At 38.0% G+C, this 17,112-nt stretch overlaps 1 protein-coding gene across 2 annotated transcripts in view; it reads left to right on the top strand.

Annotated features, from left to right (window-relative positions):
- LOC107555391 (transforming growth factor beta receptor type 3-like) overlaps nucleotides 1-17,112 on the top strand; it is a 140,008-nt gene that overhangs the window by 1,009 nt on the left and 121,887 nt on the right. For both annotated transcript variants that reach the window (XM_016238169.1, XM_016238168.1), the window contains exon 2: nucleotides 13,737-13,889. In XM_016238169.1, coding sequence (XP_016093655.1) covers nucleotides 13,820-13,889 — 70 coding nt within the window. In that variant the 5' untranslated portion in view covers nucleotides 13,737-13,819. The remainder of the gene's footprint in view (nucleotides 1-13,736; nucleotides 13,890-17,112) is intronic.

Genomic DNA, 17,112 nt, shown 5'->3' on the forward strand with positions numbered 1-17,112 from the left:
GGTTGTTATCTGGTGGACTGGACCCTAAAATGTGTTGTAAGTCTGTTCTGATAAGGTCACAGGCATCAGGGAAAGCAATGCAAATAATCAAATCAAATCAAATGCAAATAATCAAATGCACATAACATACTTAGTTTGACATTGTACGTCAACTTTTAAAAGAGAAGACAAAACGCTTCCCATATCTTTTGTTGTTGGCAGCTAATGCTGTGCAACAGATGAAATTCTGCAATATTTTGGTACAAATCCATTTGTTATTTGATTGAAGAGGTTAAACTTATGGTGGCCGAGAGGTGCAGAACAAATCACAATTCTGAAAACAAAATAACAAATTACAAACGCAAATGCAAGTCTACAAAACAAAATAACAATTTAGAAAGCACAACAACAATTCAGAAAACATTATAACAAGTCAGAAAACACAATGACAAATTCGAAAACAAAATAACAAGTCAGAAAACACAACGACAAATCCGAATACAAAATAACAAGTCAGAAAACACAACGACAAATCAGAAAAGGTAGGTATAGTTTGAGACAGCGCCATTGGTTTGGGATTACTCACCGCTGACTGGATGAGACATCTGTCAATCAAAAAATACGGAGTGTCTATTTAGATTTAGTTAAAAGTGGCTGTAAAATATCAGCTCCATTGGTGCAGGTGGATAAGTGCTAGTCGTTGGCATTTTGACGCGATTGACCCGGGTTCGATCCCACCTTTTGCCGAACTTTTTTTTCTCACTTTTCAAATCTCGTATCACATCATAAAGGCATTTATTTTCAATAAAAATTAAGGAAATAATCAAAAAGTTGAAAATAAAGTATCGGATAGGGTTAGGGTAGGTGTAGGGAGGGCTTTACTGTACCAATAAGGTGGCACCCATGTAATAATTAAAATGATAATTTACACTCAATACGTTATTATTGCATACTGTTTTATAATGTACTACAATACTGAAGTGCAGATAATTGCCACTATTTGCAACAAGTAGTATACTTGATAGTAGAAATCCTGCTATTTTAACAGTGTAACTAGGTATTTGCACTTAGTGTAAATAGCATATTGCTAAAAAAATACTGCTATTTTCACGTAGTGTAAATAGAATCCATTGCTAATACGAGATTTGAAAAGGGAGGAAAAAAAAGTTTGGCAAAAGGCGGGATCGAACCCGGGTCGACCGCGTCAAAAAGCCAAGGCTAAGTGCTTATCCACCTGCACCACCAGAGCTGATGTTTAATGGCCTCTTTATGTAAATGTCCTTATTACTCTAGTTATCATGCTGTGTTCGGTTGCAAAAGAGACAGTTTTCATCTTCTCAGTTTGTCAAAGTGGCTTAAAATAATATTTTATATAACCTAATCCTTAACCTATTCATGTGTTTACTAGTTACACATTTATAAAAGTAATGTCTTTAGTTGAGACTGTAAGTCTCTTTGGCTGATCTCCTCAGGGGGATTTGTTCTGGGTCCTGGTCAGGCTTTTCATGCCTTTTAAACATTACACTCAAAAGGTTCTTCAAGCGATGCCATAGAACAGGGATCCTCAAATCTGGCCCACGAGATCCACTTTCCTGCAGAGTTTAGCTCTAACCCTAATCAAACACACCTGAGCATGCTAATCAATGTCTTCAGGATCATTAGAAAATCACAGGTAGCTGAGTTTGATCGGGGTTGGAGCTAAACTCTGCAGCACATTGGACCTCCAGGGTAAGATTTGAGGAACCCTGCCATAGAAGAACGATTTTTGGTTCCACAAAGAACCATTCAGTCAAAGGTTCTTTAAAAAACCATCTCTTTCTTACCTTTTTATAATCTGAAGAACCTTTTTTCGCCACAAAGAACCTTTTGTGAAACAGAAAGGTTCTTTATGGAACCATTTAGACAAAAAGGTTCTTCTATGGCATCGTGAAGCACCTTTATTTTTAAGAGTGTAGATGATCCCTGCAAGTGTCTTACGTGAGGAAACTAGGGTTACTGGGTAGTGAATTCCATGGAAAAAGCTAGTCTGAGCTCTTGAAAGTACTTTTACCTAAAGTGACTTCTCATACAGTGATTATTGTTGTGCAGATGAGGTGAGGAGTGAAGGTGGTTTCACGAGGACAACAGACTTGTGAGTGTTATCTGATTCAAGAACCCTGTGACATGTTGATTCAGGTCCTCAGGGTTAGCGATCACTCACTCTCAGCTTATTACTTTCTAAAAAGATAGAGGGAGACAGAGGAAGTTCAGTGCTTTTTGGAGGGAACTCAATTCACTGCATATAGCAGAGAAGATTAACACAAGATTATGTATTTTAATGAATTTCACTACCTTTTTCATCTTCTTTTCAGTCTTTATCACATTGGCGTTCTGCGAGTAGTAGTCACTGATGATTCAACTGGAGGTGTATGAGTAAAACTTGCATGTTGATGCAAGTGTATGTGCGTTACTTCGCATGCTCTGATGTGACTCACAAATAACAGTTCACACACAGAGATGTGCAGATGTTCCACTCAAGTGTGTGTGTGTGTGAGTGTGCAATGTGGTCTTAGTGGCGGCCCTGAGGTGTGATTTAGTGTGTGTTTGTGTGCATGCTGTGTGAATGAATGCGTCCGGTGCTAAAGATGCGAAATTGGCCCAGTGAGTCGAGATTGATCAATCTGTATCACTGTTGGAGGTTGTGGTTTTGTTTGAGTGCAGCTGGCCACTTCATGTCCCCAGTGTGTCACTGTTTGACACGTGGCTACGCTTGCAGCCAACACGGAGAGGATTCATTTGGGCCGACGAGCAGATCTTCCATTATAAACATGTCAAAGAGGCCCCCCGTCACCTTTCACTTATCCAAACTGGAAACCACACTCTGTTTAAACTGAATGACTCAATCCAAATAAGATTCATTAGCAGTCAAAAGGCCCATGTTGGACTTCACTATGGGTTTCAGGAGGCCTCTACTACCAAAGTTGCCCTAGATTATATTCTTACAGGTACCCACATTTTCATAAGTACTCATGCCATGTTTCTTGGCTGGAACAATGTAGGCTGGAGTGATTTGTGTTTTATTTATACATGGCTAGAAATAGTTGTGGTGTGTTATTCTCTAGAGGTCATGCTGTATTTGGTCTGTCCTCTCATGCTGCGATGGTTTTCAGAAGGACTTGGTCAAACATACCGTAAAGACTCCAAGGAATTAAAAATCTCAGTTTTATGACTTTTAGTCCATGTCTGTTAACTTTGATGTTGTCTCTTTTAAAAATAAAAGTTCTTTTTTTGGCAGGGACCTTTAACATCCATAGAACTTTTCCATTGCACAAAAGAGGGGTGTGCGATTATAATATCATAATTGTTGTTTTAATGATATGCGAGCTGGCATTATTGAGTATGTTACTCATTTAGCAAAAAATATAAATGAAACGCATCTTGAAAGTCCAAAAGACTTTATGCTTGAGGAAGCCTATAAGAATGCATTTAAAATGCTCTGTTAATTAGAGTTCTGAAAGTTAAAACATATTCCTGCATGGATTAGTTTTTTATGTTTATATAGTTAAGTAATATCACACAAGCAACAGTGCCGTTTTCCTAAATATTAGTGCATCAGTGCAACACTGCAGTGTTTCATTCATGAATGAATCTGTTTTTGAACAAATCATTTGAATCCATGATTCAATAACCCGCTTGTAAAGACAGCAACTTGATTTGTTTCTAAATTAATAATTAATCTTTTGAATTAATCATTTGTTTGAATGATTCAGAGAATTCCTCATTAAAGGGATAGTTCACCCAAAAATGAAAATTCTTTCATTAATTACTCACCCTCATGTCGTTCCAAACCTGTAAGACCTTTGTTCATCTTCGGAACACAAATTAAGATATTTTTGATGCATTCTGAGAGCTCTCTGACCCTCCCATAGACAGCAAGGACATTTACACGATCAAGGCTATAAAATAATCCATGTGACATCAATGGTTCAACCATAATTTTACGAAGCTACAAGAATACTTTTTGTGTATGCAAAGAAAACAAAAATAACAACTTTATTCAACAATTTGTCTCCTCCGCGTCACCCTATAGTGCCATTTTGGAGAGTATCACATACGTCAGTGGTTCTCAAAGTGTGGGGCACGCCCGCCGGGGGTAGGGGGTTTGGGGGTGTTGTGGGTGTAGGCCATCAGCAGAAAAATTAAAAAAATATCAAACCGTAAACAGCCAAAGGAAGTAACTTAGGTAGATGGATCGGTTTGTGAAAGCGAAGAGAAAAGCCATAGATGAAGTCGCACAGACCCAGGCAGGTTCTGGTCATTCAAAAGCCAAATGCAGAAAATCACTCACCGTGTCTATACCGGACACTACAGTTTATCGCATCGTGCTGCAACAGCTCTACACTGGACGCGACAAAGCGACTGTTGCAAATCATTTTAATTTTGTGTCAGTACGTCATAAATAGAACAAGGCATCAGTTTAATGTCTGGGTTTTGTTGTGTCGCGTCCATCTAGTGTAGACAGCGTCACTGATTATAATAAGTTCTACTGTATTTTGCCGCTCGCGTCCGGTGTAGTTGTTGGTGAGGAGGAAAGCCTGTGTGTGCCCTATGCCTTAGCGGACAGCATGAAACCCACAAAAATTAGCTCTAACCCTAATCAAACACACCTGAGCATGCTAATCAATGTCTTCAGGATCATTAGAAAATCACAGGTAGCTGAGTTTGATCGGGGTTGGAGCTAAACTCTGCAGCACATTGGACCTCCAGGGTAAGATTTGAGGAACCCTGCCATAGAAGAACGATTTTTGGTTCCACAAAGAACCATTCAGTCAAAGGTTCTTTAAAAAAACATCTCTTTCTTACCTTTTTATAATCTGAAGAACCTTTTTTCGCCACAAAGAACCTTTTGTGAAACAGAAAGGTTCTTTATGGAACCATTTAGACAAAAAGGTTCTTCTATGGCATCGTGAAGCACCTTTATTTTTAAGAGTGTAGATGATCCCTGCAAGTGTCTTACGTGAGGAAACTAGGGTTACTGGGTAGTGAATTCCATGGAAAAAGCTAGTCTGAGCTCTTGAAAGTACTTTTACCTAAAGTGACTTCTCATACAGTGATTATTGTTGTGCAGATGAGGTGAGGAGTGAAGGTGGTTTCACGAGGACAACAGACTTGTGAGTGTTATCTGATTCAAGAACCCTGTGACATGTTGATTCAGGTCCTCAGGGTTAGCGATCACTCACTCTCAGCTTATTACTTTCTAAAAAGATAGAGGGAGACAGAGGAAGTTCAGTGCTTTTTGGAGGGAACTAAATTCACTGCATATAGCAGAGAAGATTAACACAAGATTATGTATTTTAATGAATTTCACTACCTTTTTCATCTTCTTTTCAGTCTTTATCACATTGGCGTTCTGCGAGTAGTAGTCACTGATGATTCAACTGGAGGTGTATGAGTAAAACTTGCATGTTGATGCAAGTGTATGTGCGTTACTTCGCATGCTCTGATGTGACTCACAAATAACAGTTCACACACAGAGATGTGCAGATGTTCCACTCAAGTGTGTGTGTGTGTGAGTGTGCAATGTGGTCTTAGTGGCGGCCCTGAGGTGTGATTTAGTGTGTGTTTGTGTGCATGCTGTGTGAATGAACGCGTCCGGTGCTAAAGATGCGAAATTGGCCCAGTGAGTCGAGATTGATCAATCTGTATCACTGTTGGAGGTTGTGGTTTTGTTTGAGTGCAGCTGGCCACTTCATGTCCCCAGTGTGTCACTGTTTGACACGTGGCTACGCTTGCAGCCAACACGGAGAGGATTCATTTGGGCCGACGAGCAGATCTTCCATTATAAACATGTCAAAGAGGCCCCCCGTCACCTTTCACTTATCCAAACTGGAAACCACACTCTGTTTAAACTGAATGACTCAATCCAAATAAGATTCATTAGCAGTCAAAAGGCCCATGTTGGACTTCACTATGGGTTTCAGGAGGCCTCTACTACCAAAGTTGCCCTAGATTATATTCTTACAGGTACCCACATTTTCATAAGTACTCATGCCATGTTTCTTGGCTGGAACAATGTAGGCTGGAGTGATTTGTGTTTTATTTATACATGGCTAGAAATAGTTGTGGTGTGTTATTCTCTAGAGGTCATGCTGTATTTGGTCTGTCCTCTCATGCTGCGATGGTTTTCAGAAGGACTTGGTCAAACATACCGTAAAGACTCCAAGGAATTAAAAATCTCAGTTTTATGACTTTTAGTCCATGTCTGTTAACTTTGATGTTGTCTCTTTTAAAAATAAAAGTTCTTTTTTTGGCAGGGACCTTTAACATCCATAGAACTTTTCCATTGCACAAAAGAGGGGTGTGCGATTATAATATCATAATTGTTGTTTTAATGATATGCGAGCTGGCATTATTGAGTATGTTACTCATTTAGCAAAAAATATAAATGAAACACATCTTGAAAGTCCAAAAGACTTTATGCTTGAGGAAGCCTATAAGAATGCATTTAAAATGCTCTGTTAATTAGAGTTCTGAAAGTTAAAACATATTCCTGCATGGATTAGTTTTTTATGTTTATATAGTTAAGTAATATCACACAAGCAACAGTGCCGTTTTCCTAAATATTAGTGCATCAGTGCAACACTGCAGTGTTTCATTCATGAATGAATCTGTTTTTGAACAAATCATTTGAATCCATGATTCAATAACCCGCTTGTAAAGACAGCAACTTGATTTGTTTCTAAATTAATAATTAATCTTTTGAATTAATCATTTGTTTGAATGATTCAGAGAATTCCTCATTAAAGGGATAGTTCACCCAAAAATGAAAATTCTTTCATTAATTACTCACCCTCATGTCGTTCCAATCCCATAAGACCTTCGTTCATTTTAGGAAAACAAATTTAAGGAATTTTTGATGCATTCAGAGAGCTCTCAGACCCTCCCATAGACAGCAGAGATCCTTACACGATCAAGGCTCAGAAACGTAGCAAGGAGATCGGTAAAATAATCCATGTGACATCAATGGTTCAACCATAATTTTACGAAGCTACAAGAATACTTTTTGTGTATGCAAAGAAAACAAAAATAACAACTTTATTCAACAATTTGTCTCCTCCGCGTCACCCTATAGTGCCATTTTGGAGAGTATCACATACGTCAGTGGTTCTCAAAGTGTGGGGCACGCCCGCCGGGGGTAGGGGGTTTGGGGGTGTTGTGGGTGTAGGCCATCAGCAGAAAAATTAAAAAAATATCAAACCGTAAACAGCCAAAGGAAGTAACTTAGGTAGATGGATCGGTCTGTGAAAGCGAAGAGAAAAGCCATAGATGGAGTCCCACAGACCCAGGCAGGTGCTGGTCATTTAGAAGCTAAATGCAGAAAATATGACGAGGCATATCTCGCTCTCGGCTTCGCTCACCGTGTCTATACCGGACGTCGTGCTGCAACAGCTCTACACTGGACGCGACAAAGCGACTGTTGCAAATCATTTTAATTTTGTGTCAGTACGTCATAAATAGAACAAGGCATCAGTTTAATGTCTGGGTTTTGTTGTGTCGCGTCCATCTAGTGTAGACAGCGTCACTGATTATAATAAGTTCTACTGTATTTTGCCGCTCGCGTCCGGTGTAGTTGTTGGTGAGGAGGAAAGCCTGTGTGTGCCCTATGCCTTAGCGGACAGCATGAAACCCACAAAAAAAAAAAATACATAAATAAATATCAGAGATAATAATATTCATAATAACAGTTATTCTCTCTATGCTATTTTTCAATGTTTTAAGTGATGAAACATGTTTTTTTTTTCACTGTAGATTTTTTAAAATGAAAAAAGCATAAATTTTTCATAATGTTTAGTGGGATGGGGATTCGAGAAGGGGGGGCGCCAGATTTTTTTTATAGGTTTAAAGGGGGGCACGACCAAAAAAATTTGAGAACCACTGACATACGTAAACAACGTATGCAACGTATGTACGCAGATACGTTGTTTACGTTCAGATCAAAGTGTAAAGAAGGTAAGCAGCATATCCGCGGATGGTGCTGCTGATACAGCACAGCATACGTTGTTTACATATGTGATACTCTCCAAAATGGCACTTATAGGGTGACGCGGGGGAGACAAATTGTTGAAAAAAGTCATTATTTTTGTTTTCTTGGTGCACAAAAAGTATTCTCGTAGCTCTGTAAAATTACGGTTGAACCATTGATGTCACATGGATTATTTTACCGATCTCCTTGCTACGTTTCTGAGCCTTGATCGTGTAAGGATCTCTGCTGTCTATGGGAGGGTCTGAGAGCTCTCTGAATGCATCAAAAATTCCTTAAATTTGTTTTCCTAAAATGAGCGAAGGTCTTATGGGATTGGAACGACATGAGGGTGAGTAATTAATGACAGAATTTTCATTTTTGGGTGAACTATCCCTTTAAAAACACCTAATTATGATGCACGCTATTAGGTGTTTGTAATCACATTAACGCAATGGGGCAACATTAACGCGAGCTGGGTTTCAGAACTTCAGGTAAAAAGCAGTTCTAATCCTGTTTCTAAATTAATAAAATGTGAAACGTACCTTTATACCCTGGGGATAAAAATGAGGTTCAGAGCGATGATAACCTAGGGTTAAGCTCAGTGTGAAAAGTGGAATTATTTTTTTCTTTTAGATTATTAAAATGTTCTTCACACTAAAAAATGTTTCTTTTAAGAACTGTTCACTGCAAAGTTCTTTGGGGAACTCAAAATGTTTCTTTTATAGCATCGCTGCAAAAACTCTGGAAACTTTACTTTTGAAATTGTACAATGAGCATTTTCTGCCCAATAACAAACTATGGTAAAACAAAAAAGTCATATGAGTTTGGAATTACATAAGGTCAATGCAGGAAAGAACATTGCGTTCATCAAACCATTTCATGGGGTCTTTAAAGGACAGCTTTTGACATTGGAGGGATTGGCTTAGGAACAGTTTGCCAAGTTGAGCTCATCTCAACACTGGAATGTGCATTCTGCAAATCCTTGATTTTATACAAAATATAATTTTACACAAGAAACCTAATGTGATAAACACAAATTCTGACCTGCTTGTGAATGATTTGTCTTTCATTAAGTCAGTTTCTCATTTTGAACTGAATGTGGATGGTTTTATAGTTTTAAGGCACGCTTCTTCCTCCAGAGTGAAGTGCCTCTTTGAGTTCAGAGCGAGGCTGCGTATTAAACCATATGGTGTTGGCCACTCCACCTACACCGTAATAGTGTGGAGTAGCTACTTACTATGTTCAGTCTGGGGTCTGCTGCCTTGAATTTGCTAATGACATTTCCAGACTGTTTCTGAATGTTATTGTACTATATCTTTCTGCCGAGAAATAGAGGGAGAGTCACAATCTTTCAGCAGAAGTCATATAAGGTGATCAGTCTCTAAAATGAAACAAACACATTATATTTTATAACTGACTGAGTTAAACAGAGTTGCCCATGTGCCCATGGTTGTAGTTTAGGGTCCACAATTATTGTTCCAATGGTCCACTTTTGGTCGACATGCTTAGAAAGTTCAGATATTATACTCACACAGCTATTCGAGAGGATGATATTCGCTACGGTCAAATAATTAATTGAAAAATAACATGCAGTGTACCGTAACATAACACCAATGGGCCTGGGGCAGTATTTTAATTTTGCATTTTGTTTTGCCCTAACTAGGCCTGCAGATTTTTTTTTTCATTAAGTATTTTATTTTATTGTTTTGCCTCAACTAGGCCAACATATTTTTTTTGTTAAGTGCGTTATTTTGTTTTGTTTAAAAAAAAATTGTTTCCCAATCCAGGCCAGCTTTTTTATTTTTATTCATTTATCTATTTATTTTAATTTTCTTTTGTCCCAACCAGGGGCCTGTTTCATAAAACAAGTTTACCAAATAAGCCAGGCATATTTCAAGTCTGACGTATTTTGGACCAAATCAACTGACAATAAGTCAGACTAACTGAAATAAACCTGGTTTATTTGGTAAACTTGTTTTATCAAACAGGCCCCAGGTAGCAGATAAAAATGAAGTACTTTTATTTGTTTTGTTTTGCTTTGGTTCACCCTTGATAACATCCTCTTAAATCTGAGGACTCCAAAATGCCTCTGCTCTTGGTGTGAGAATGGCAAGAGAGGGAGGCACCAAATCAAAAGCAGAGGGCACTGGCTTGGGGCCCCTGTGCTGGAAGTGCAATATTTGTTGAGATTCTCCAAAATGACTTCCCAGCCTCAGCAGCTGCCCGTACGTGAATGGCTCTTTGTTCCGGCAGCTGTTTGCAGAGAGAGAGAGAGAGAGAGATGAGAGAGGAGAGAGTGTTCTATCCTCACCTTACTGAGAGAAAATGAGAAAAAGGCAGAAAGATAGGTGAAAGAAAGAAGCAGAGAGAAAGCTAGAGAGAGTTTCAGATGCTGATGAAGTTGCGGCTTTCGTTATTCCTCTCTTGGGGACACCCCCAGTAAAGCATGTGGTTGTTTTCAACCACTGATAAATGTTCTGATTGACATTTGAGGTTTTAATCCACATGTGCCACTGTGCATCTTTGTGTAAGTTTTACACATATTGATTCTCCACAATACCCTGAGCTAGCGTGCTTTGGGTTAAGGGACTGTTCCTCACCCGTTGCTGCACGGGTGGCTACTTGTGCTGAATGTAACTGCTAAACCCATTAGTGAAATGCCTGGTTTTACCTCAGTAAACTAGTGTGACAAACCTGTGATGCTGTTTGGTCAGGATAATAAGAGTGTTATTGGCCTGCATGTGTACATGTATCTACGCACACTGTGTGGGATGGCGATGTATGGCTCTTAAAATCTGCTACTTTCATAATTGGTCATCTTTACGAGCTAATGAAAAGAAACATCAGAGAGGCAGCAATGTCGAGTTGAGTTGTGCAACAGTCACAAACTGGAGTCTTGCGGCACTTATGTTCAGTCTGGGGTCTGCTGCCTTGAATTTGCTAATGACATTTCCAGACTGTTTCTGAATGTTATTGTACTATATCTTTCTGCCGAGAAATAGAGGGAGAGTCACAATCTTTCAGCAGAAGTCATATAAGGTGATCAGTCTCTAAAATGAAACAAACACATTATATTTTATAACTGACTGAGTTAAACAGAGTTGCCCATGTGCCCATGGTTGTAGTTTAGGGTCCACAATTATTGTTCCAATGGTCCACTTTTGGTCGACATGCTTAGAAAGTTCAGATATTATACTCACACAGCTATTCGAGAGGATGATATTCGCTACGGTCAAATAATTAATTGAAAAATAACATGCAGTGTACCGTAACATAACACCAATGGGCCTGGGGCAGTATTTTAATTTTGCATTTTGTTTTGCCCTAACTAGGCCTGCAGATTTTTTTTTTCATTAAGTATTTTATTTTATTGTTTTGCCTCAACTAGGCCAACATATTTTTTTTGTTAAGCGCGTTATTTTGTTTTGTTTAAAAAAAAATTGTTTCCCAATCCAGGCCAGCTTTTTTATTTTTATTCATTTATCTATTTATTTTAATTTTCTTTTGTCCCAACCAGGGGCCTGTTTCATAAAACAAGTTTACCAAATAAGCCAGGCATATTTCAAGTCTGACGTATTTTGGACCAAATCAACTGACAATAAGTCAGACTAACTGAAATAAACCTGGTTTATTTGGTAAACTTGTTTTATCAAACAGGCCCCAGGTAGCAGATAAAAATGAAGTACTTTTATTTGTTTTGTTTTGCTTTGGTTCACCCTTGATAACATCCTCTTAAATCTGAGGACTCCAAAATGCCTCTGCTCTTGGTGTGAGAATGGCAAGAGAGGGAGGCACCAAATCAAAAGCAGAGGGCACTGGCTTGGGGCCCCTGGGCTGGAAGTGCAATATTTGTTGAGATTCTCCAAAATGACTTCCCAGCCTCAGCAGCTGCCCGTACGTGAATGGCTCTTTGTTCCGGCAGCTGTTTGCAGAGAGAGAGAGAGAGAGAGAGGAGAGAGGAGAGAGGAGAGAGTGTTCTATCCTCACCTTACTGAGAGAAAATGAGAAAAAGGCAGAAAGATAGGAGAAAGAAAGAAGCAGAGAGAAAGCTAGAGAGAGTTTCAGATGCTGATGAAGTTGCGGCTTTCGTTATTCCTCTCTTGGGGACACCCCCAGTAAAGCATGTGGTTGTTTTCAACCACTGATAAATGTTCTGATTGACATTTGAGGTTTTAATCCACATGTGCCACTGTGCATCTTTGTGTAAGTTTTACACATATTGATTCTCCACAATACCCTGAGCTAGCGTGCTTTGGGTTAAGGGACTGTTCCTCACCCGTTGCTGCACGGGTGGCTACTTGTGCTGAATGTAACTGCTAAACCCATTAGTGAAATGCCTGGTTTTACCTCAGTAAACTAGTGTGACAAACCTGTGATGCTGTTTGGTCAGGATAATAAGAGTGTTATTGGCCTGCATGTGTACATGTATCTACGCACACTGTGTGGGATGGCGATGTATGGCTCTTAAAATCTGCTACTTTCATAATTGGTCATCTTTACGAGCTAATGAAAAGAAACATCAGAGAGGCAGCAATGTCGAGTTGAGTTGTGCAACAGTCACAAACTGGAGTCTTGCGGCACTCTGAACTAAAGTCTTAGAAATATGAAACTTTTTATGGATTTATAATAATAAACTGTCTGAAAATAATAATATAAAATTGCTTTTAAGATCAGTTTTGCTGATGTTTGGACCTACAATCACCATTATTTACTTCAAATACACTGAACGTGTATTACAGGGTTGGGACGGTGGCCAATGGAAAACTTGTCATTTTCACTTTTCAAAAAGTTCAATTTGTCAAAATGGAATTAAACGAACTGAATCGAGTCTGACGTGACATTTCAGAGTCTCTGAGCAGACGTAAATGTTTGAATGCCAGTGTAGAATTGTTTGAAAGGTTTTTATTTAATGACTCGATACCTGTCATGATGCAGATGGTATGTTTATTATTGCACCGTTTTGTCAGGTAGTGGACTAAGTGAAACTTCATGTGGATAATGCATGCTGTATTTAAACTCTACTGGTGTGGCATATGTTGGCTTTAGCCCACCCTCCGGTGAACTCCGATTGGCCGCTTCAACTCTCAGTTCAGCTGTGGTCGTGTTAATTAGCTGTCGTCTGTTAATACGTAGTATTAACAGCAAACTCCAAGTGTCTAACCTGACTGTTATCTTCACTGCAGCATATCTTTTATTGTGTTGTTTAAATCACTATGCATATTGAACATATTGAGTATTTTCACAGTATTTTTTGATACTGTGAATTCTTTATGCATCAGTTTTTCATTTTCTGGAGATTAGACATGTTCGAGTTATTATGAAACAAGCGTACAGTATTCAAAGTGTGACCAGGATGTAAGTTAGTTCAAGTTCACTTGTTTATTTGCATTATTTTGTGTAAATGTGAGCTGTAATTTTTTAAGGAAGTCTCTTATGCTCACCAAATCTGTATTTATTTAATCAAAAGTACAGTAAATGTAATTTTTTCTTTTAAATATTTCCCAAAATGACAAAGCTGCCTCTTTTCATACTGCAGCTGAGGTTGTTAGATGACCTATCTCTTGTTCTCTTCATTCCTACCATTCACATAAGGCTTAATTAGTGGGTTGAGATTAACAAGTGACAAATTGACAACCGCCACCTCAACCAGAGCCCTGCTGTCTCTTCCAATCTAAGCCCACAGGATGTGACATTAAGACCCTAATACCCTGCTGCTTGGTCACTGACTGACATCTTTCTCTCTCTCATTCTACAGAGCTAGTGGGGACCATTCAAGAAGACACCCTGCTGCTACTTTTTCTGCCACGTCTGTCTTCAGGAAAGCATTCTGTTCCAGCCATGTGGCTAACGGCACACATACGCCCCTCCACCATCCTGTTTTTGACCCTCAGCAGCTTGGCCTCTGCAGGTAAGCGATGATATCCTTGTAACCCATCATCTCTCTCCTGGGATTTTGGAATAACAGGTCAAGAGTGAGTGAATGTAGCATGACGTTGCATGAGCCGTCTATATCATCTGTTCTGTTTGCCTTATGAAGATGAAGGAAAGACTGGGAATTTATGAGGGGGGTTTTAAACAGTCTTTCAAAAGTGCCGCTATGTCATGGCTCATGATGAAGTGAATACCAGTGCTCAAGCACACTTGGGAAATTTTGATGGTTTAAAGTGTGTGTTTTATGTAAAGTGTAAATTTCTGGTCACCAAGCAGTGCCAAAACGGACCCCATCTGCCTTTGTTTAAACAAATAGGTAGTCTCCAAACTCATGCCACTGGTTAAGCCAAAAGCTGACATATCAAACTACTCAATGAAACAACAGTGCTTGGAACCGGGCATTATTATAACCATTATATATAACCATGTGACATTATTGTAGCAAGAACAAACCTCAGTACTTAAGTGGGTGATTGAAGTTCCCTTCAAATATTTGTGCCATTAAGACCAATTTTATTTCGTTTTATTCACATAGCTAACTATGAGCTTGCAACATTTTGATATAACAGACAGTGTTCATTTTACATACTGTAGGTTTTTTGATTTTAGTAATAGTTTCTGTCTTTTGAAGAAAATGCCTTTTAAATTTTAGTCAAATTTAAATTTTGTAATAGAAACATCTTGTTTGTTAAGAAAGTGCACAATTACACCATAAATCAAAGTTTAACATAAACTGCATGTGAAAACTATCCTGGATTGCTTGTGAAAATCTTAGCTCTTGAAATGACATTATAATAAGTACACATAATACAATGCTGTGAGTTCTTTATGCTTTAGCTTTTCATTTTTCTGAGGGTTAGATATAAAGTTACAAAGTCACTTGTGCATTTGTATAATTTTGTATTAATGCAAGTTCTAATTTTAAGTTTATGTTGTGTGTATATACGCTACAGTTCAAAAATGTTGGGGTCCGTAGGTTTTTTAATGTTTTTGAAAGAAGACTCTTGTGCTCAGCAAGGCTGCATTTATGTATTTAAAAATGTAAGAAGTAAAATTGTGAAATATTTTTTACAATTTAAAACAACTGTTTTCAATTTTAATATATTTTCAAATGTAATTTCTTCTTGTCAAGGCCAAAATGAATTTTCAGAAGGCTTCAGTCTTCAATGTCACACGATCCTTCAGAAATCATTTTAATATGCTGATTTGGTGCTCAAGAAACCTTTTTTTTTATCATCACAGTTTTAAAAAATTGATCAATAGAACGTTAATAAGAAAAGCATTTATTTGAAATAGAAATATTTAGTAATAAATACCTTTGCTTTTATTTTTGATAAACCTCATTGCTAAATAAATGTATTTATTTCTTATAAAAAACCCTTACCCCCAAACTTTTAGTGTATCTGATTAAACTTACATATATATGGTCTTTGAGTTAATTAACGTGATAGCATATTTCTTCAGTTAAAAATCATTCAGTTACCATCATGATGTGCTTTTTTCATTTCATCTTCGTTTTCATTGACAAAAAACATTTTCATCAGTAACTTCGATGATGAAATTCACACTAAACAATATTTGACTGGATTTAGTCTGGATTTAGAAAACGAGGCATGTTCTTTGCAGAGACTCTTCGTAGGGCGTGTTCTCGATAAGCTATGCTCACCGCTCATTGTCTTGACAGAGTGAGGCAGTGTTGCCTGTTTTGTCAGGCAACCACGATTCACCCGCTGTGTTCGGAATTTCCCCGGTTCCTCCCAGCATGAGTCTTCTAGATCTGGCTGTCAGAGAGCAAAGGCCGGGGGGATTTGCATTAAGAAAGTGCTGACAGCTTCAATCTCTCAGCCCGAAACACCAGTGTCAGCTATGCCTCCTCTAACCCGACTCAGGCAGCTCTATCTGTGTGATTGATCAGGACTTGTTGGCTCAGTCTCTTCAGAAGAGTGATGATTTGTTCCCCTCTGGCACAACAGCCTGACAGATAGTTGCATGGCAAGAAAAAAAGGGAAAGAAAACAATATGGCAGCAACAAAACAAACAAAAGAACAGGCAAAATTATGACAGTCATCAAGTCTGGGTTCTCGGGATGGAGAGTTATGATTTAAGAATGCACGTTTTTCACATCATTCTATGATTTTGCTCTTACTTGTTCTGTCGAACGTCTCTTTGTTGGTAACAGATCTCACTGGTCATTCTCAGCGGTTTTGTGATTTCTCTGTCGCTCAAACCGAATGCTTTTCTTCTGGAGTTATAGACCAAATCACTCAATGATAAAATTAATAAAATTAATCAGATATTATTAATGATTAGGCTTGTCATTTAAAACAACAAGCCACTTTGAATCAAAATAATTAACTAATTATTATGCTTATCAATGATTAATTCATCAAATAAATCACAATTAACAGCCTACATGGTCAAAATGTTTTTCTTTAAAATCTTTAATCTTCATGATGGCTACATTAATTTTATATATGTATAAAAAACTAAATATTTTTGCAATTTCAATGAATGTTTTGTATGTTAATGTATTTTAAAATGTAATTTATTCCAGTGATAGCAAAGCTGGATTACTTCAGTCTTCCGAGTCACATGATGCTTCTGAAATCATTCTAATGCTGCTTTACTGCTCAAGAAATCTCTTTTTATTATCTATGTTGAAAATGGTTGTGCTGCTTAATAATTTTGTGGAAACCTTGACATTTTTTGTGATTGTTTGATGAATAGAAAGCATTTATTTAAAAAGAGATCTATAACATTTCACTTGTCTTTACTGTCACTATTTATCAGTGGCGGGCCGTACATTTTACACCTAGGCCTTCAGTGGCGTCCTACATGAATGAATCCATCTCTTCATACCATCATAATGATGCCACGGCTATAGAAACCATACATATTACACATTAATGCAGTATAACAGGGCACTACATAACAGACAGGTATCTTATGTAGCGAGAATGAATGCCATTTACTAAAGAAAACCCAATTAACAATTGCACAACACATCATCTGTAGCTGAAGCATTAACCTAACAAAATGACACAAATACAGTCCATCCGCTGTTCTTACAGACATTTATTCACCCAAACGCATTTATACCTTACAGATAGCATTGGTATAAAACAAATAAGGTGATTACATGTGTTTTAAAGTTGACCTAACAATTGAATGTTCTCTTACTGCTTTATTTCGTCTTCACG

This window comes from Sinocyclocheilus grahami, unplaced genomic scaffold, assembly GCF_001515645.1.
Source record: "Sinocyclocheilus grahami isolate Dianchi unplaced genomic scaffold, SAMN03320097.WGS_v1.1 scaffold533.1, whole genome shotgun sequence".
Classification (NCBI taxonomy): Eukaryota; Metazoa; Chordata; class Actinopteri; order Cypriniformes; family Cyprinidae; genus Sinocyclocheilus; species Sinocyclocheilus grahami.